This window comes from Amphiprion ocellaris, chromosome 22 (assembly GCF_022539595.1).
Source record: "Amphiprion ocellaris isolate individual 3 ecotype Okinawa chromosome 22, ASM2253959v1, whole genome shotgun sequence".
In the NCBI taxonomy this organism is placed as follows: Eukaryota; Metazoa; Chordata; class Actinopteri; family Pomacentridae; genus Amphiprion; species Amphiprion ocellaris.
In genome coordinates, this window is record NC_072787.1 from 18,311,991 (window position 1) to 18,333,326 (window position 21,336).

Here is a 21,336-nt window from a genome sequence, read left to right on the forward strand (position 1 = left end):
ATTAGCTTGTGTGTATGTTGTTACATGTGGGACTGCAGCACAATTTACTGACTAGAGCTGCCTCTTTCCTCTGCCTCCGACAGTAATATCTCCACCTTGAGCTTTAGCTAAGTGCCTGGGGTAGAGAAATCTGCCAAAGTAGGTCTGGCCTGATCTGCAGCTATTTCAAGCTCTGCTGTGCTTCCACTGGGTCCTCCCGTTTTGTATAAATCGGTCAAACATTTTTAAGCTGTGCAGTAGCGGCTCTGCACAGTTGATGAACAGCAGAGATCCATGGAACGTGCACTGGAAATTATTGGATGTGCAAGCAACTGGTAATGTGAATGCAAATCATGTAAAGTGATGCAGATTGTGTATCACAGATAGGAGTTGATATTAACGAGCATGGAGGAAAATAAACTGAAATTAAACTGGACACTGGGGCTTTAAAATGTAACCAACACATTATACTGTGCTTCAGCTGTGATTTACCTCAGAATTTTAGTTGTTTTTTTTTTTTTGCTGTTTTTAAAGTTTATGTCCATCTTTGCTGCTTCTGCCCGAAAAAGGCAAACAGATTAGCAAAGCAGTAAACCAAGTGGTAACAGGTTTATGAGGCCCAATGCTATGGAATTTAGTGAGAACACTCACTGACAACCAAGGTGAGTATAAAAGAAATTCAGGACAGCAGGATAATGCTGACAACCTTGGCAAAAAAAGCAAGTATACAGAACAGAAAGAAGCAGAGTTCTGAACTTTTCATTCCTTTTCAAATGTCATGTCAAATCAGAGTAAAGTACTGAATAGTAATGCTGCACTGCTGCGCTGGAAAAGATTTAGCAAGCATCTGTTTTTGCATTATTTAATGGCCTCATCTTTAATAAGTATGAATTTATTCAGACTGCGCTGTCATTATAGCTTCAACGGCCTCTCTATAAAACAAGACTTAATTAGTGTCGTGCAATTAGCATCTGCACTTACTGGCTTCTTGAGGAAGAACAGAGACAGAGCTCCAACAAGTGGCATATCGCCCAGCAGCGGCTCCATCACCACCCTCAGCACGCCGTGGATCTATGGAAACACAAGAGGAACACACTGATATACACAAACAGAGAGCTAAAGGGAACTCACACCCTGCTGGCCCTTGACATTCTTCCGCTGTGGAGCCGTTCGCTGAAGCGCATGACAGGTTAGAAACTCGATCACGGCCTGATTTCACACCTGCCCCGTGTCAGCCTCCACCTTCTCCATAACATAATATGACAATTACAAGGATTATGGTCCTGGAAGTGCTTTGGATGTGTCATGTGGACACCACACAGCTGCTCTAATCCAAAGCAGGGAACAAAGGATGTTTGAGTTCTAGCACCGACGTGTTTGTTTTCAAGCTATATTTCTATTTTGGGGAGACAAAAAATCTTGTCCAAATAGAACTGTGTCAGAAACAACCTGCGCCACTGAACACGATACTAATAAAGCAGTTATGAAACCAAAACCAATAAAGTTCTTAGAGTGTTTGCCTGCAGCTTATCACAGTAAATGCCGTCACATTCATTTTCAGACTTATTTCTGTGGCCAAGGAATGTTCAATTTCATACATTCTTTCCTGAAAGTAAACACTGGAAGTCTCAAGTGTCACTTTGCTATCTGTTAGAAAATTACATGAAGAATAAGTTTGTGGATCATAAATACATGCACAAGAACTTAAACCCCACATGGGTGCAAGACTTTGTACAAAAATCAGACAAATATTTAAGTTTCTCTTTAGACAGTGCTACATTTCTCACCCCAGTGAGACTGCCAAGTCATGACTGCTTCTAGTTAGAATAAAGTACATTTAAAGTAGTATTGACAAAACTGTCTTAAGGACTGAAAATGACTAAAGGCAGGGTGACCTACACCAGCTACTGACTAGCAAAGATATCAACTAAATGGATGGCTTTTAATAATAGATCCATCTGCAAAAGAAAAAAACAAAACACTGCAATTTGTCGCAGCGAGTGATTTAATTGCTGGTTCAGAAGGCTTTTATGTAAAGTAGCAGCAGCTAAGGCCTCCATCACAGTCGTCGCACCACATGACAGGCTGATATTAAATATATAATAAGTGGCCATCGGTGTTTAACCCCTCTCCTCACAAAGCCACCACTAATCTAAGTGTTATTATGGAGTCAAACACACCTGCCCAGTGTAACGCAAACCAGTTCAAAGATGGACAGGGATTAATGTATTAGTGGCTGATAATCAGCTGGGGAGATGGCTGTATGTAGGCCTGTTTGAGTTACATAACAGGGGCAGCAAGCAACACATGTCTCCTGGTGACAGACCTAACTGCATTCGGTCTCCTAGGAGGGACACAAATGGTTTTTTCTGCCTGCTGTTGCCCTATAGTGATACACAAGGGGCCAAGGACATAGAACAACAAATCAAACACATGCACTTCTGAATAATTGGGCAATATAGCGAAACGGAAAACTAAGCAAGGAGCGGTGATTTATTTAAGTTTTTATTAGCTTATTTGTTTAAAATTTTGTTTATTAGACACATATAATAAGGGAATGCTTCATGTGATCACATCAAAGTACCCCAATCTTATTTGCATGGTTTTCTGTTTTACGATTCCCTTACTGTGTTTCTCTTCAGCCCATTGATTGTCTTAATAGTTCTGCAAAGTAGTAGTTCCCAACAGCAAAGTCAAATCCCTCATCCAAGGATCAGATAATATTTCTGAAAAAAAACAATCTTATCTCAGAAAATACTTGACAGTTCTACCTCTTAAAGTAACTCTCTGGTTGTTCATTCAACCCCTAAAAGTCTTTATTTGTGGATCAAACTTACATATTTAGAGTTTTTTTTCCAAGGAAGCACAAATTTCCCACCTTATAATATCTTAAATTTTACTCTACACTGCTACTTTCTGTAAAACGTATGAACCTATGAAGTCACTGCCTCTCACTCCACACACCTCCCCCCAGTCACTGCAGCTCAAGCACACCAGCTCACCTACACCTACACTATGGCAAGTTGTAATACTGGGAGTAATTTTGCCATACATGCTCAAACCAGAAACCGATCCTGGAGAAGAATTATGATGATACAGAAAGCTTCCCTCCATAAATTGACAGGATCGGTTCTTCGGGTTTGTAATGTGTGTTAATACGCTTTCAAAATTGGTCAACGCTACACAGCAGTTTGTAGTATATCTTCTAGCATATAAAAAACTGCGTATGAACATGTTAACAAGGTAAATAAAAACTTCATTATCACTGGAGGGGGTGGCTCTAATTTTCTCTTTGGTTGAACTCTGAGGCCTAGGAAGACTTGGGGTAGGCTGTATGCCTGTGAGATGAAATCCAGGTCAAAAATCTGCTCTTTGTTTATACTGCGTACCTCAACAATTGAGGTCACAAAGGTAAGGTGAGGAAGTCAAACTACAATTACTACACATTGCCCCCACAAGCCACAGTGAGCCACGACCTGGAAACTAGCTCAATTTTGACGTTATCAGTCATACGTGTGGCTGACCGCACTACGATATGCCATGTGGAAATGATTTTGAACAGCGAGGGGGAGGCAGGTTCCCTCCAGCCACAGTGGGAACTACGTCCTTGAGATGCTTATCATATCGACATTTAGACTTATGCAACCTGTGAATCCTCTAGCCAAAAAGGGCTGAAAACCAGTGCTGCAGAGCTTTTCATTACAGCTGCTTACAAATACAGTACATGTTATTCCATTTCTGTTACGTGCTTCATTACACAGCTCCAACCTTATCGGTATGAGCATGCATGAACACATTCTTCCACCTGACTTCTATTTGTGTTTTCATAGCAGAAAATCATAAACTATATACTTGGATCCCTGAAACCTTTCTATATTTAGACATGTAATAAACCACTGTATATATGGAATGTTTAACTAAAGGCTGCAGTCCAAATATCTGCAGGATCCTGTTATTATATGCTGTTAAAAAAAAAAAAAAAAAGGAAATCTACCGTTCATGCAGGACTGAAAAAGTCTCCCGAATTCAAGTTGACAGGACAGACCTTTACCTCAACACACAGTGCCACTTTATATGCAATGCTTCATGTTCTTTCCTGACAACCATTGCAGAGTCTGAAACTCACGCTGAGAGAAAGTACCTGTATGAGGATGTGAAAGTAATCAGAAAAAAAAAGAATTTCCTCACCTGGATGCTCTTGATGCCGGCTTTGCAGTAGTAGCGTTTGATGTCAACATCGATTTCTGTGTTGCCGACAAAGCTGAGATGCAAACAACAAGAAGAAACCTCGATCAGAGGGCAATCATTTTTCAATATAACGACTTAAAAATAAATAAACCTGTTGTTTTCCAGATTTCACAATCAATTTTTAAGAAATCAAACGATAATCTATAGCCTGTGTTTTTCAGCAATAGCTGTTTATTGTATTTACATTTAATTATCTCTCTATGTAGTCATTTTCAATCTCATTTTCTGTCTCTCCTGCCCTGGACCTAAACTGCCTATTACTGTTAGTCATTTGCTGACATGAGAATGGAAAGAGGCCATTTATTGACTGACCTCTGCATGAAAACAATATGAGTTTGCTTGGCTGCACTGTCAACAGACATCCCAGTTAGTCTGACAAAGGAGCTGCTCAAGGAGTGTTGGCTATAAAGCGTACTACCTGTTACCATAATAACCAGGATTGACATCGTAAAGAATCTAAGCAGCCGCAGAGATAAAATAACAGTGATTTAAACAGATGTGATGGGCTCACCTGATCTGCAGATCCATAATGATCTGTCGCTTATCCACATTTTCTGTGTACACCTTGACCCCATTGATCCTCAGCGGCTGCAGTGCAACAGAGGGAACCATTAAGGCCATTACACCACTCCAGGCAATCAACGCTACACCAACACACCCACCCCTCCCAACTAGCACGTGGTTAGCACAAGGTCGACCCCTCTCCCGACCCCATATGGAAACTATTTATGAAGCAAGAACGTGTCGGCTACGTGCATGGATGTTCACGTTCAAGCTACCGTACAGCCTGACCAGCTGTCCCCCGGCACCTGCTGCTGGTGGTCTGTTTTGTCACTGCTGAAGTAACACATGATCAGTCTGTGTACAACACACGGCAACACTACGAGACGCTCACCTTGTCCCCTATGTCAATCTTGCTGAAGCAGAAGGTGCTGAGGTGGGCGTTTGACTCCTTCACCGCCGGCTCAATCATCTCGTGGAACAGTTTCTCCACAAACTGACAGATGTACGGCCACATCTGTTTCACCGTCTACGGGGATACAGTAAGAAGGCTGAATTTCAAAGAGAATCACAGAGTTTTGATGGGGTAAAATAAAATATGGCGCCTTCTTCTATTATAAAATGGCTGTAAAGGGCATATACTTGTATGTGCTATAACACTGTGTGTAATATATGAAGTCACTACATTAACTGCATCCTCTTATGACCAATTTCACTGCTTCATACAGGCACATGTGTGACACTATGAAAGACAGATTACTTTTAAATATTTAAAATGTACTTCTCTTTAGGTAAAATCCTGTTAGACTCACACACATCAACTAGGGACACCAAAACATGATTTTTCTTTTACATCCCCACCTAGACATTTCTGATGTATACTGATGAGTGACTCAAAATTTACATCCTGGTTGTTGCCATGGGGATTCACAAGGGTTAATGCATTTCACACTGCTGCAGGAACCAGGCTGCATGCTAAGTCCTACGTACTGCAGTGTGCCATCCCAGTGGGAAGAAGCGAGATTGCAGAAGGGCAACAGACATCGCATTTACTCCAGTTTTCACAAAACAAAAAGGAGGGTTTCACTCAAGCAAACAAATTCAAGTGACAGCCGCTCGATTCCTTACCTTGTTTAGCCACTCCACTCGCTCCACATCTGGGAAGTGGACCTACAAAGGAGAAGACAGAGCAGATAATCTCTGCTGGTTTCAATAAGCCTGCTAACAACATTTTAAAGGCAAATTTCACCTCCTGTCTCCAGACAGACAGACAAATCGATGACATGCTCACAGTGCCAATGCTAGAATCCTAATGTGTAACAAGCAAAGTGTTTACCTTGTTCATCATCCTTATTTAGCATGTTAAAAGTAATTGATTGGCACCAAACACAAACTACTGCTAAAGGTTTGGACATAAAGCTTTTTGGACAACAACATCCAAATAATATTGATCCAGTGATGTTGCTGGATGAAAAGTTAGGAACTTACCAAAATGATTACAATCCATACCAAAGAGAATTGAGCCATGCTGCTATTTTAGCATGGTAAAAACCCTCACTATCTAATTGTCTAAAATGATTCCGTTTAACTGCCTTAAAGCTTTGTTGTCATCATCAAAGCTAAGTGTACAGCACACTCCGTTCTTTTGGTACGAATTGTTCCAAATAGTTGTTATATATATGCCAATTTGTAAACTAATTCATGTTCGCTAATGCAAAATTGCATTTTCTAAAAGCTTTTTTGCTGTAACTCTGCATCAAAGGAAAAGCAATACCTTGAAGATGACAGATTTCTTTTGGCAGGTCCAAATACTAAAACGGAACTGGCATTCCACAGCAACACATCAATTAAACTGCAATGCCCAGACAAGAATAATACAATAGAGGAGCGTGTTTCTATTGGGTATTGATGCATGTGAACATTCACTGCGGCTGCTTTTTGATATGGTGTCACAGCCTGATAAAAAAAAAGAAAGAAGATGAAGGAAAAAGATGATGAAATAGAATCTCAGAAGAACTCTTCAAGCAAAGGTCACTGTGTTTTTACCTGCTTTTTCATTTCTACCTGAAGAATGCATCGATTGTGTGACCTTTCTTTTTTCATGACGCTTTGTGTGGATAAGACAACTGGTATCTGGAGTGTGATGTCATGCCATGTATGTCCAATTAGATCAATACTATTGGATTTACTGCTTTATTAGGATCAGAACTGAGATTGTGTGCTTTTATTTAGCACCAAGATGTCACTCTTAATTGTATTTCCTTCCTGCACTAGTCTCACATTTCCACACTGTTTTGAGTCTCACTTGCAGTTTGACTAATCCTCTTAAATGACCAAAGTAAATGAGGCATTGATTTAATATGAGTTGAAGGAAATCCCAGAAATGAAGTTGATACCGTGCACAAAGGTGTAAAGCAATGCACGTACCAACTTAAAAAGTGGCAGAGGCATAACACTGCTTCTTCATCACCAAATTTAAGGTGTTTATTCTCTAGTCTCAACAGAGATAAGAAGTGATGCAGCTGTCTGAAGCTCTGGTGAGATATTACATACGATGAGACAGCTACAAGAGGCAGCACTATTTTTCATGCAGCCAGCTAAGTGCTTATCCAGCATTTATGTCACAGAGTGAATGAAGCAGCGACAAGAGCAGGACGACAGGGAACAGAAAGTTCCAGCTAATCTGACACATCCAGACTCATAGTTTCGCTATATATGTAAATAACATAATTTGGAGGAGGTGCTGGTAAGGACTCCTTAATACTCCCAGCACAGTGACCTTATTCATAAAATGTAGGTGAGGCACTGATGGTTCACTCAGTAGGACACGTTTTTAAATGCTGGCTGAGAAAGCTGAGCTAGCAGTAGGAACGATGGCAAAGCACTTTTGTTATCCAGTTCCAATTTGTTCTTGTGGTGGTGCACAAATGAGAAATCAGAGGGTTTTGTCTCTTTAAAGTGTAATTAACAGTCTGCTGGGGTATTGAATCAAAGAGGATTATTCTCCCTGAAGTCAATCTGCCTATCATCAGCCCAGTCACCCAGACAGGTGCTCTGGACCTGAAAGCAAATACATCCTCTGGCTAGTAAGACAGAACAACATTACTGAGGCGCCACACTCACATCTCTCCTGAATACTATCACATATTTGAACAAAGCAGAAATACTTTTTGATTAAGCTGAGCTGATCTTATCTCTCAAACTTCATGTCATGCTGACATGATTGCATCTAAAGATCTAATATTGTGCAGACAATCTGACCCTCTCACTTACACTCCTACTACAGAACTGATATGAAGCTGACATTCGAAAGCAGCTTCTTTCTTCTCCTGCTGATATGTGACATTAAACAACCGAACAAAATTTCTGCACGAATGAATTGTGCCCAGTGAGTCAGAAGAAAACACAATTATGGCTACTGTAGGTACTGTTCTATGTATGATGTATGCAAGCTTGCTGTGCATTACAATGTTTCATTTTATGAGGCAAAAAAAACTGTAAAATTGATGAGAAGTAGTGTCACGTTCACTCATATTAACCTATATCATTTCCTAACCATTTTCTCAGCTTTTTTTATAGAAAGTGATGTTTTAATGACGTAAAAAATGTCCCCACAGAGTGCATTCATCTTTATGCCTCTATGACTGGATAATTTAGCCTGATATGATGCTTGCCCTGATACTGTACATCAGCCAGCAACTGACTTACCCTGGAAAAACTGCTTGAGCTATAAAACAAAACATGTGGTGGTACTTGTACTTTGCCTAAGTATTCCCCATTTTATTCTACATTATACTTCCATTCCACCACGTTTCAGAGTTTTTCTCTAAGTTGTACTTTCGACTCCACTGCGTATATTTGACAGTTTTTGTTACTGATTAGCTTTAAGACTTTCCACAATGAATAAGAGGTTTTAGAAAACAAGTTGTCAAAGAGTACACCAGTGGTTTCAAAACATTTTTTCCTCTAAAGTCTAACAAGAAGTAGTGTCTAGTTGGGGGTCACATTTCAGATGTCTATGAGTCATTATCAGTGACTTTTCCCTGATTTTGTTTCAATAAATGTTCAAGTGATCGAAAATCTCACCAAAAATCAAATCTTAGAGAAAAAGTTCAAAAACAGAAAACAAATGTGAACATCAGACGTTTGTTTTCTCTCTGTCCTCTCCCATTAATCAACTAACAACTTTTCATATTTATCTTGCACCACTATATATATAAAATCATATATAAAGTAGTTCAAACTAGCTTCACCTGCATCAGCTATAACATGAACATGCTGCTGACACACTGATGCTTCAGCTCTAATAATCTAATGCTGTCATATATAATAATATATCAGTCAGAAAGACCAAACCAGTACTTATATTTTACTTTGCGGCTGATATTTATGTACTTGTATATAGCTACATGCAGGGGTTTCACTTGTAATGGAGTGTTTTTACACTGCTATTTTGGTACTTTTATTAAGTAAACGACCTGGATACTTCTTTCACCACTAAAAAGTGTTCAGTTCTGCATAGTTGAGTGCACAGGCAAGACTTAAAAGCAGTAAGTAGAGAAAATCTCCACCGCTGATGACAGCTCAGTATGAATGCACACTGATATGCGCTTAGCTTGTCAGTCTGGAGCGCTGTGAAGCCCTGAAAGATGTGATGCGATTTCAAATGATGATTCACACCTGCTGCAAGTATTAGCAGAGATGCATGCAATGCTTGACTTCCACTTTCTTTTACAAACCACAGACCTAAAACCTGGGGTGCTGAGGTCATTCAATTATGTCTCTTTCCTGTAAGTGGGCAGCTCTCACTCTTCACCATCTAATTCCTCCACCCCCATTTAACAGCCTAAATGCATCCTCAGCCTTGTGTCAGCAGAATAAGCTTTTAACTGTTGCACTGAACATCACAAACCTCCAGTGAGCCTGATACAGAAAGTCTTAATTTGGCAGGTTGATAAGTTAAGCAACTGAGACTTGAGCCTCCGTTTAATTTGCAGTTCAATTGAATTGTATTTTCTACTTAGCTAATGCTCAATTAAATTAAGTTGAAATATTTTCCATAACTGGACCACAGCGGACCTGTGAGACCCTCTGGTTTCCTAAAAAAGGTTTTAAAAGATATAAATTCTCAATTTCACAGTAATTTCTGCAGAAGATAAATATTGCACTAATAAACTTAATTCTCTACAGTCCCTTTATCTCTGTCTAGTGGATTTAGTTTAGTTTAAAGATCATTAGGGAAACAAAGTGCATTCATTGGTAAAAGAATTTACTTTCACTTTATGTTTCCCCAGCAGTTAACAACATACACAACAAGGTATCTTATAAACATTTTTCAAAGGCACTAGTCCTGAGAAGAGTCACACAATTTATGGACATGTGACACAGATGGGGAGCTCTCTTCCAAAACAGCATATATCAATTCTTTCAGTCAATCTCTGTAAAACACCATCTATTATTATGTTATTATCTGCTTTGTACTCTGTTTGGCTTCTACTTTGATAAACTTTGCGTTTCAGATTTATATAGTGAAGCTGATGAAGGGTTTTAAAGAAGAGGCAAATGAAAACCCTACACACTGAATTATTAACCCTGACAAGGAAAAGTCAAGGGCCCCAGTGCTGTCTCACAATTTTGCCAAGATAAAGTGTAGCAGAAATAGAACGAATCACTACAAGCGAGATAAGTCAGTCTGGATCCTAAAATAACAGGGACCCTGTGGGCATGTTTCCTTCGCAGCGTGGTGTCTGGTTCACCATTGTACCCTGCTGTATTTAGACTGGGGCTCAGTCTAATGTCACTGCTGGGGGACAGCTGCCCCATCACAGCTTTACAGCTCAACTCTGCTCCTCCTGATCTTGTCAGCTGATTGTATTTTCGTGGAAACTCAAAAATATTGTTTACAAAAATACCACGCAAGCTCTTCGGAGAAACAGCTTAGCCAAGACAAACAGCTGTAGATATTATTTGTTGTGCTGTATTTCACAACGTGTCTTACCCATGGTGGTAAATCAGAGGTCGTCAGACCCTGCTTGGCACTTCGCTCCTCCTGTTCAAAGAAAGCCAGAGCTCGGCTCACTCGGCTGTGTTTCCCTCCTGTGTTTCTCCTCCACCAGAAAAAGATAACAAGTCCAATCAGCAGCCAGCTGAAACTGAACTCAAAATACCCCAATGCGTAAATAGGGAAGATGAGCACAAATGTTTTAGCGAAGTGGACCCAGGTCTGGGTCAGCTCGCTGGTAGAGGACACCGGGGAGTCGTCGGGTGTGTTCCCCGCAGAGGGATGGGGAAAGTTGGCGCTGGGCTGAGCGGGTCTCGGCGCGGTGTGTCCGTTCTCTTTAGGGGAAGCATTGTGTGAGTGGGCTCCTCGTACAGCTGTCATGCTGTCTCTTGACATGTCTCTGAGTCTGTCTTCAAACAGTCCAAATGCGCATGAGGTCGAGTGACACAGTTCCCATGTGCGAAGCGCTTCCTACGGAGGAGCCTGTTCTCACGTTGGCTCACCTGCACACCAGCCCATCGCCCTCGGAGGAATCGTTGGCATTGACCACTTTAGTGTTCACTGAGAACAACGGCTTGGGGAAGCATCCCGTTGATTAGATTAGTCCAATGAGCCAGTTCAGTCCACGGCTACACTCACGCTGCCTGCACACGAGGAGGGAATGATCGTCTCAAAAAAAACGCACAGGGATCCACTTGTGTGGGCTCACTGTGGTGCCAGCAGCACTAGCTAAAAAGATGAAACACCTCCATCTGGTGTTCAACAGCGGTAACCACAGTTTATCAATTTTAGCTCTACTTTGGTTGACACACATTTGAAATAGTTGTTATTAAAAATATACGACAAAAGTAACACCTCGAATTGACCAAAGTTAAATAATTGTCTAGTTACCTAGCTTATAAGCCTAGCTACAATTACCTAGCTTACTTGTTAGCAAACGCTGCAATCACTTGTTTGCTAACCGTAAGAAATGACGAGCACAGGGTAATCACTTTTATGTACAAAAATACCGAAATTAACTCAAACACATTTAGAAGTAACAGCGGTATGAGTGCAGATGGCTACATTCTATTTGTTGATAATAATTTACCTTCATTTTTTAAAAATACTGATTAATAAGTGTCGTTGACTGCTGCCATAACAACTGGTTGTTGATTCCAGCGATTGCTCTTCTGATGATTAATAATCCTGTTGTCAAGCCGAACTGACGCGCTCGCCTTGGTTTCAACAAACAGCGCATGCGTCGTAGACGCTTACCATCATGGCGGCGTCAGTACAAAAATATGAGCTAATTTTCAGCAACTGAAAAACTTTAAAAAACATTAACGCAGATGAAAACATGCACAGCGACAAGGTAAGTGGATCTTCTCTGTTCTGACCGCGTGCGAGTCACAGCTGAGAGATGTTTATTCGGTTATAAAAGGTTATGTTCGCTTTGGTAGTTGCAAACATTATCTCAGGCAGAGGACGTTGTTTCATGCATTTGTATGGATTTACTTTGATGGCGCAAAATATGCTTATTTTACCTGTGATTAAACGTCCATATGGTCACCCAGTGAACATTAAAAACCCTGTTTATTCAGAAAATAACCAAGGAAGACACATGGAGACCTGCTGACCTGAGAAAACACATCAGGGTAAGTTAAGGAGAGCTTAGGAAAGCACTGCAGAAGAAGCTGGATTCATATCAGTCAACACAATTACATCAAAGCAATATAAATACTCCTATTTTATCTATTTTTTTTGTAGGAAGAAGATCGTGGTGATCCCTATGCCAACAGGAGAGATGACAATGAGAGAAAGCACCGTGGTGGGGAATCCATAGAGAGACGTCACAGAGATCCGGAGAGGGAGTCCAGAAGACAAAGAGAGAAGCCCAGGGAAAGGGAGAGCACGAGAGAGAGAAGAGATGAAGACAAAAAAGACAGATATGCAGAGCGAAGGAAAGAGGGCTCGCAAGACAGGAGAGGTGACAAGGAGAGGGACAGAGAAAAGAGAAGAGAAAGGGATAGATTTAAAGATGAGAACAAGCATGGTGATATTTACAGAGAAAACAGGGACAGGAAACAAGATAGAGAGGAAAAGCACAAAAGGGAGAGGGACAAGGAAAGACAAAGGGATAAGGAGAAAGAGAAGGTTAGGGAAAGAGAGAGACACAATGAGGAGAACAGGGACAAAAGGAGGGAAGAAAGAGACAAGGAAAGAAGAAGAGAGGAAAGGGACAGAGAGCGTGAGAGGGAGAGAAGAAGGCATGAAGAAAGTGGGGAAAGAAGAAGAGATCAGTCAGGAAAGCACCACAGAGAGGAGAGAGATCGACACAAATATGATTATGAAGACAAGAGGAATGATAAAGAAATTCAAGAGAGACATGGAGACAGGAAGCATTCAGAACGGAAAGAGGAACGAGGTAAAGATACAGCAATGTGCACACAGACTGACAGGGTTAAGGTTTCCAAGTGATGTCACTATTTCTGTCTTTTTTATTTCAGAGTGCAAAGAAAAGCATAAAGAAGAGAGAGAAAGGAGGCACAAAGAGAGAGGACATTATGTAAACATTTGTAATATTATTGACTTTTGGCTAATTTGCATTTTCAAGAAAAATAAGTAAATTGATTAACATATTTGGGATAAGTGCAGCTGTGTTGAAATCCCTGGTTACATTGGCCCTCTTGTGTGGATTTTCCTGCTATTCAGGAGGAGAAGCGGAAGCATGATGGTGAATCCAGGGAGCATCGAGACCTGAAAGGGTCAAGTGAAGAGGTCAGGCATCATCGTGGTGACAGAGAGCAAACAGAGGGGGACAAACACAGAGACAGAAGGCACAGAGACGAAGAAGACACAGAAAGAAAACGCAGAGAGAGAAGACACAGGGATGAAGAAGATGTCCAGAGAAAACACAGAGAGCGAAGGCACAGAGAGGAAGGTGAACCAGAAATAAATAACAGAGACAAAACCAACTCTAAGAAATCATCATCTGACAAAAATGATGAGAAGAATATGGTAGAAACAGAGGTTAGTAGAACCATAAATTGCTCTTATAGACATTACAATGCTGATCCATTACTCTGGATTCGTTGAAGGATTTCATGCCTTTCTTCTCCAATATGTCACTTTTCACAATCTAGGAAGTTGAAGTGATTTCCCAGCAGGGGACAGCTAATGTGAAATATGAAGTATGCCCAGAGAAACCTGTAAGATATTCAGTGTGGTTACCTGGCTTATAGCCTTCAAGGGAAAAAAATCCACTCCTGTATTTCTGGGGACATTTTTTTCTTTACTTTGGTGGTGTGATTTTTCTTTTTCCATTTTATATCTGACTGAACGTAAAGAATAGAATATCATGGCAGTCACAGTGGACTTTAATACCTGAGATACGCTATAATGTGCTTGCAGCAAAGTAGACCACCTTTCAGTTCAACTGCAGTTGGTTAAAGAAAAGCATTGAGCTGATTATTACAAATCAAGCTTTTTTCTGATTGCAGTAGTTGGGAAATCTGTTGGTCTTTGAGCTACATGTGCACAGTCTTTTCCCTTCCGCTTTGAACTTCAGCTTCCTTAAAATACAGCTTCATCATCATCAAGGAGTCACTACATGTGTTAATTAACATTATTTTAATGTTTCTCCTATTCTATCTGCTTTAATAACATCAGCAGGTTGCCAATGATGAAGATTTGGCTGACCAAAAATATGAAGATGATTTTGAGGTAATGATCGAAAATAGGCAAAAATAATTCAGTATCTAATCATGTTGTTTTCTTACTTCCGACATTTTGTTAACATATTTGTTTTTAACATTAATTTACTTTTGCATGCACTAATCGATTTGCGTTCTAAGAAAGTGGTGAGTAGTGAAAGTTTTGACAAGTGCATCCGTTTTTACTCCAAAAAGATGTGACATTTCTGCTCATCCTCATTATTTTTCTTGTTTTCTGTCAAAAAATATTGCAAGTGTAAAGTAGTGAATGCATTTTCCTCTATGCAAAGGATTATGAAGAGGACTTTGAGGAGATGGATGAGAGCACAAATGAAGGTGAGGATGAAAAGGAACTGCTGCATCCAGAGGTGGGCGAAGAAAGGGAGGAGCTCACAGCACGACGGAGGAAGGAGATTGAAGCAATTCAGAGAGCCATGGATGAAGAGAATGAGAGAGTTGGAACAGTTCAGTCCAGGCAAAGTACGAGCAGAGAGGAGGAAGATGGGCCTAAATGGTCCAAAGGTACAGTCTGTTCTTATCAATGCAAAATATCTGTTTTTTTACGAAAGCACTTGGTGTTACCACACTGTACGCAGATTTGCTTCTTTGCGTCCGATTAGAAGACACAAGTCATTTAATTCCAGGATGTTTTTTGCAGAATTCTAGCGGATGTAATACTTAGTCACTGCTCTGTTTGCAGGCTCTGAGAAAAATGAGAACAGAGCTTCTCAGCGTGGAAAATTTATCGACTTTGTTGCCGCAAAGCAGCGTGAAGTCAGCAAGAAAGTTGCCACCAAACAGAAGTAAGTTAACTGGCAAAAAAAATGTAGTTTTAAGTGTGCAAACAACACAATGGTTTTTGAGGGTAGCTCACTTTTTTTCCTCTTCTTCTTGGACTGGAAAGACAAAAACTACATGAAGAAAGCACTTGATTCGAATTTTATTTATCAAACATTCATTATAAGAATAAGACAACTGATGAAAAGTAGCGACTGTTGCCTGCTTTCAGCACCATAGAGGGTCGAATTTGTTCTTCAGTTTTGTTTTATAGCTGTTTGGCATCAAGGTAGTTTTTTAGATAAAGAGATAAAGTAGGTAAATAACACACATTCAGTATCATACATGAATAATACATGAACAATAGCCTTATTTTACATGTGATCTGTGATGATGAAGATACAGAATTGTATAGTGAAAATATTCTCTGTCAATATTTGAGAGGAATTATGTTCTCAGAGCTCATTTCTCCTTGACTCCCTGCATTCTGACTGTGTTAATAGGATAATCATAATGAGACAGGATACATGTGCTCACTCCTTTTTTATGATTTTGGGCAAAGTAATATTTAGTGTGTAAGCATAATACTTAAAGCAATCTGGCAGTATACAGTATTCGTTATTTCTCTGACCTTCAGTGTGTATTTTTTTGTGACGACAGGAAGCGAAGTGCAGAGCTGCTTCGTTTAATTGATCTGGATTTCTCCACGACAGTCTCCCTTTTCGATTTGCCACCTGTCAGCGAATATGACATGTACATCAGAAATTTTGGGACTGCAAACACCAAACAGGTCCGTATTAATTTCTGTAATCTCCTTCTTTTGGCACATACCTGAACCACAATCATAAAAGAGCAATTGTCCGTATCTAAGTAACATCTTCCTTGTCAGGCTTATGTTCAGTGTAATGAGGATAATGCAGACCGAGACGTCCAGACAGAGGAAATAGAAATGTGTGAAAAGTGGACACAGCATCCTCCAGAGCACGGTGGAGCCTGTGGAGGTAAGAAAACATCAAGATGATTCTCTGATTCATTTTTAGAACGGACATGTTGAGTTTATTAATTGGGTTACTTATGTCTTGACAGATCCAAACCTCTCTCTGGAAGCAAGAGACAAAAACATGAATGACATGAACTTTGATTCCCAGCGTCTGGCAGCATTTCTACGCTCAGCCTCGCAGGTTTTTAAATCACATATTTTCAGAAATGTTAAAGTCTTGACTTCTTTCATGAAGAATATTATTGTCCTCCTGACTCCTCTTGTCTTTTGTGGCCAAATCAAGGTGATGATTGTCCTTTTGGAGGAAGATCAAGCTGAGAGAAAATCGCTGAGGAAGCTTAACTCTCAAACAGACACTTTGTCTTTCAGCGATGGAAGTTTACAGCTCAACACTAAGTTGCCTTTTCTTTACGGTACACAGCACAACCAGAGAAATTCATTTTGTTCTTCTGTTTGTCGTAGTTGGTTGGTAGTTCTTATTCTGTATTGTTGTTGTTATGTTCTTAGCTGACACCTGTTGCCTCTATCTTGATTTTAGCTTCTCCTATGGGACACTGATTTTCTGATTGTCAATTGCAGGTCGTCAAATCAGCCTGCTGCACTTCTCTCAGGTCCAGAGACACACCATGATGTCAATCCACATGCCCACCATGAAGCCCAGCGCTGTGCGCCTTGACAGCTGCACCATCATCTGCATCTGGAACATCTGGGAGCCATCCAGACCTCAGAAGGTCCTCGTTTATGAATCTGAGGTAACATTTCCTGGTTCCATTTTCAGTTAGAGCACAGCTAGTTGTGATAAATGCAATGCAAGCGGCTGGCCTTATTGCTTTGCTTGCCCTCCAAAAACGGCAACTACAATAAAACTTACACCAGGCAACTTCTTTTGATTTGATTGGCAGTTGGCAAACCTGGTTTAAGGTGTATTACAGCCACTTACAGGACGAGAGTGTGGAACAGTGGATTGGCAGACAAAAAAAACCTCAAAATCCTCTCAATTAGTCCTGTTTCCTTCAGGTACTTACCTAGGTGAGTGACCTGGGAATTAATGGACTTCCAAAGGACACAAAGGAAAAACATGAAAATGAATTGGCTCTCTGAGTAACTGCAGGATGCACACACACCATGACACCTGCAATGTGCAGTAAATCACCTTAAATTAGAAATCTTGCAACTGAAGCAGACGAACAAACAGAAGTCCTGTTTGGATAATAAAACCACAAACAACTACAGTGAATGACAATGATTTTCTTGTTACAATACAATGATCTTATGCAAAACGTTTTGTCTGCACATACTGACTGTGAGGACGTTTCTTCATACAGCGATCTCAGTGTAAATGATGGAAAAAAATCCACACTTCTTTAAAAATGCTTTCAAAGTTAAGCCAATGCCAATAAGGCTCAATGAACCTGGCCTAAGATTAAATCTCAATGAAACCAAAGTTGCCTCACTGCTAATATCTACAACACCAGTCATTTTGTAATGTACTTTGTTCCAGGTTCAGTGTTGCTGTTTCAGCCCTGGAAAGGCCATCCTGGTGTTTGCAGGCACATCAGTGGGCTCTGTGGTGCTGTGGGACCTGAGGGAGCATGCTAGCAACCATTACAGCTTAAAGATAGGGGAGGATGAGTGGACCTTCAGGCAGCCTACCTTCTCCACTGGTACTCCTGCATTGTTCTTTGTTTTCTGTGACACTTTCTCTCTACCTTCTTCTCTGTTTCACTACATTTCAAGCTTTGTCCCATTATAAAGTGGGTGATTTTTTTCCCCCCAAAAGAGTGTAATATCATTAGCACTACCGGTTCCCTAGAATGCAGGCATGTGTTTACAGCTTTTTTGTCTACTTTTATTTTGAGAACATAAGGTCCTTTGATGTTCCACATAATGTTACAGATTTCACTGTTTGCACTGTCAGAAATGTCAGCAAGCACTAAGTGGTAAACAACCTTACTCGTTGTACACAATCAACCAGCTGCTTTCTATAACCTTCAGTTCAAAGGCTTTTTTCTTACATAATGGTAATGCTAATTCAGCGTATGTTCATGTATTCTCTTTCGTCATCTTGTCAACATAGATGCAGTGATGGCCGGCTCCGGTCATTTCTCATCTGTCACGTCTGTAGAAGTCGTCCCCTCCACTGTAGCCGGAGCGATAAGGCCAGAGGTCCCACTTTTGGCATCTGAGGAAGGTATGGAATTGTTAGCACATGGATTGCATGTCATGTTTATAATGTGCTGTATGTTTCTAGCCATTCACAGTTGCATTTATGTTTAATTAAATGTAATTCTTTTTCACAATCCAGAGTTGTCGGGGCTGTCATTCCAGCTGGCTTCTCTGGATGAAAGCGGGGTTTTAAATTTCTGGGTAGGTTGGACACCAAATCAAATCTGAACACACAGATCCATCATGTTAAATTTTTTTTGACTCAGAGTGATTTGCACATGTCATTTTTTTGTCCATCACTAATAAACATCCACTTGGAAATCATCAACAATTCTGCTCCTTGTAACTCGTGAACTTCTTCTAATTCTCTCTGCCTTTCATGCAAACATAAGCTATTAATGATACTAATTAGCCAATAAGTAAATGAATATGGGCTAATAAACAGATTGTCAGGTTGGATACTCCAAATTACAGCCCTAAAATTCATAGAACTGTAATTCTAAAATTTTCACTGTGAATATACCACAATAACAGGAAAAGAAAGGATAATGTTAATAATACATTGACATGTATATATATATATATATATATATATATATATATATATATATATATATATATATATATATATATATATATATATATTTTTTTTTTTTTTTTTTTTTTTTTTTTTTAAAACCAGTATTTTTGACTTTACTAATACTCAGAAAGATGCTGTTGTCTGTCTGCTTTAGAGATGTTGATGGATTTGCATGATTTCCTCTAGGTGGTGGTGGAGCTCCCCAAAGGCAACGAGGCAGGCTCTCCAACAGATCTAGGTAGCACGGTTACATTTCACAGCGCTCCGTCTTTTTTCCATGAACATATTTGTCTTTCTCACACTTCAAGCCTCTCTCATTCCTCCCTCTTGCAGGGCTCCGACCTGGGGGCAAAGTAAAGTTGCTTCACAGCTCGTCCCTCCTCACTGCTGAGAGGTGAGATTGATAAATAGCTTGTGATGACCATCCATCACTGCCAGCCATCGCGCTCAAAATACCCCCCAATGTCGCTGCCCAGTGGAACACAGCTGCTCTGTTGTGGTCATACGATCCTGTTTTTTACACGATGTTGTTCCTTGTCACCTCAACATCAGATGGGAGCATATTTGCGGTCGTATACGTGCAGTGTAAATGTGTCATATTCCACTGTGACACCGTTTGTTTTGGGGTGGGAATGTTGTAACCTCTTTTTTCCCCTGTATCCTGCTTTGTTCAACTTTCAGGGCTTCACCACGAGGTGCAATGAAAACAGGGCCGTTACAGTCGCTGCTTTTAAAGTTTCTTCCAACAGACTCCAATCATTTCTTTATTGGCACCAATATGGTGAGTGTTATTCATGAAATTTCAAATAAATCTCATAATATCTTGAGCAAATGATTCCCCTGTTCAATTTTGTGATTGTATACTTATGTCATTTCTGTCCAGGGTCTGGTCAACCATGGAACAAGTCACGGTTTGAAAGCTCCACCGAAGTTCTACAGGTGTCAGGAGGTTGGACTTCGGCCTGTTGACATCACATCAGTACACTTTTCTCCCTTCAAACAACACTTGTTCTTGGTGAGAGTGAAAGAAATAAGCATATTTGAGACTTAGTTTGATGCCACTGTCATGTTTGTTAAATATGAAGCTTTAACCAGGAGCTAGTTAGTCTAGCTTAGCATCAACAGTAGGACATTAGTACCCTAACAGCAGCTCACTATCTGTTTTTTTTTCAATCTGTACAAAATTGAAGGGAGAAAACATTAATTCACCAAACATCATCATAAAAACACCTTCACACCTCCACAGAAAGGTACACTGAAAATTCCACAACAATGACAGGATTCAATGCACACAATCATGGAAACTCCTTCTCCTTCTCTTTTTTTATTGTGTGCTGTAAATATGATAATTACAGAGACTAGAATTCCTACTGTAGCTTTAAATGTGTATTTACTTTGTTCAGAGCCTTCTTTTGTCTTTATCCCAGGTGGGCTGTGGTGATGGTAGCATCAGGCTGCATGCTGTCAGCCATGAGCAGCCGATGGCAGAGTGGACGGATGGTACAGCTGGTGAGCCGGTGGTGTCGCTGCAGTGGGCTCAGACCAGGCCCACGGTCTTCTGTGCACTCGATGCTGCCTCTAACCTCCACATATGGGACCTGTTGAAAAATGACACTCAGCCTGTGGTCACTGAGAGAATGAATGCAGATAGGTAACATTCTCCAGACATGAGTGATGAATGTAATAATTCTATTTTTGTGATTTTTGTTTAATATCAAATGTGTTGTTTCTGTTTTAGGGTGACAGCTATGGCGCTGTTTGGAGACTCAGGACAACAAAACACATATTCAGGAATAGCGCTGGCACATGAGTCAGGAAAAATAGAAATGCAGTATTTCACGAGAAGTTTGACTGCGTCCAGCTCTGCAGAAGAGGAGAAATTGGAGAGTATGATGACTGAAGCCTTTTGAAACTTCACAGGATCCACATTGGAGTTACTCCAAAAGATTTACTGCATTTTAAAAATTCAGAAGAACATAGAGAACAACTAGTGAATATGTTGTAACAGTCACTTTGAATACTTAGTTTGTTTTATTTCTTTTTAAATTAATGGCTCACAGCTAGAAAATTATCTCAGCTATAAAAAGAATGTAGCAAAATACCAAAGATCCTAAACAAGGGTCAGTGTATTCAACATCATAAATACATTATGAGAAATATTTGTACATGTTTGCTGATGTAAATATTTCTACTTTTTGACTATATAAAATATTTCTATGGTGTTAACAAGTTTAATTTTTATACAATAAACAGATGTCTTTGCTGGTGTTATTTAGTGGTTTGGTAATTTCACACATGGGGACTGACTTGTTAACCTCACCAGGTTAAACTGACAGGATTTTAGAAATGGTGGGAACACAATAATAAATAAATAATAATAAAATAAGCC

General features: G+C 40.1%; 2 protein-coding genes across 6 annotated transcripts in view; one reads left to right on the forward strand and one right to left on the reverse strand.

Annotated features, from left to right (window-relative positions):
* Positions 1-11,371, reverse strand: part of esyt2b (extended synaptotagmin-like protein 2b) — a 37,125-nt gene extending 25,754 nt beyond the window's left edge. For all 3 annotated transcript variants that reach the window (XM_023297646.3, XM_023297644.3, XM_035942653.2), the window contains exons 1-6: positions 10,727-11,371; positions 5,857-5,898; positions 5,123-5,257; positions 4,739-4,815; positions 4,168-4,240; positions 961-1,050 (exon numbers count right to left, since the gene is read on the reverse strand). In XM_023297646.3, coding sequence (XP_023153414.2) covers positions 961-1,050; positions 4,168-4,240; positions 4,739-4,815; positions 5,123-5,257; positions 5,857-5,898; positions 10,727-11,125 — 816 coding nt within the window. In that variant the 5' untranslated portion in view covers positions 11,126-11,371. The remainder of the gene's footprint in view (positions 1-960; positions 1,051-4,167; positions 4,241-4,738; positions 4,816-5,122; positions 5,258-5,856; positions 5,899-10,726) is intronic.
* Positions 11,372-11,483: 112 nt separating this feature from the next.
* On the forward strand, positions 11,484-21,218 carry dync2i1 (dynein 2 intermediate chain 1). 3 transcript variants are annotated; one of them, XM_055006944.1, is made up of 23 exons: positions 11,484-12,083; positions 12,313-12,366; positions 12,479-13,136; positions 13,219-13,277; positions 13,424-13,741; positions 13,855-13,920; positions 14,381-14,434; positions 14,715-14,946; positions 15,125-15,227; positions 15,862-15,991; positions 16,091-16,202; positions 16,288-16,382; positions 16,485-16,614; positions 16,781-16,953; positions 17,703-17,865; positions 18,279-18,392; positions 18,507-18,568; positions 19,134-19,185; positions 19,281-19,341; positions 19,629-19,728; positions 19,831-19,962; positions 20,375-20,598; positions 20,686-21,218. In XM_055006944.1, the coding sequence occupies exons 1-23, from the start codon at positions 12,069-12,071 to the stop codon at positions 20,855-20,857; spliced, it is 3,279 nt and encodes a 1,092-aa protein (XP_054862919.1). In that variant the 5' UTR covers positions 11,484-12,068; the 3' UTR covers positions 20,858-21,218. The 3 variants fall into 3 exon arrangements, with proteins under 3 accessions (XP_054862919.1, XP_023153423.2, XP_023153424.2); XM_023297655.3 differs by lacking the exon at positions 13,855-13,920; XM_023297656.3 differs by lacking the exon at positions 13,855-13,920 and having other exon boundaries at positions 14,384-14,434.
* Positions 21,219-21,336: the final 118 nt, after the last annotated feature.

What these genes read in the sequence shown, in the direction of transcription:
- dync2i1 (XM_055006944.1), top strand. An exon ending in AGAACGGAAAGAGGAACGAG is followed by an intron (nt 13,137 to 13,218) that starts GTAAAGATACAG and finishes TTTTTATTTCAG; the next exon opens with AGTGCAAAGAAAAGCATAAA. An exon ending in GCACGGTGGAGCCTGTGGAG is followed by an intron (nt 16,203 to 16,287) that starts GTAAGAAAACAT and finishes ATGTCTTGACAG; the next exon opens with ATCCAAACCTCTCTCTGGAA.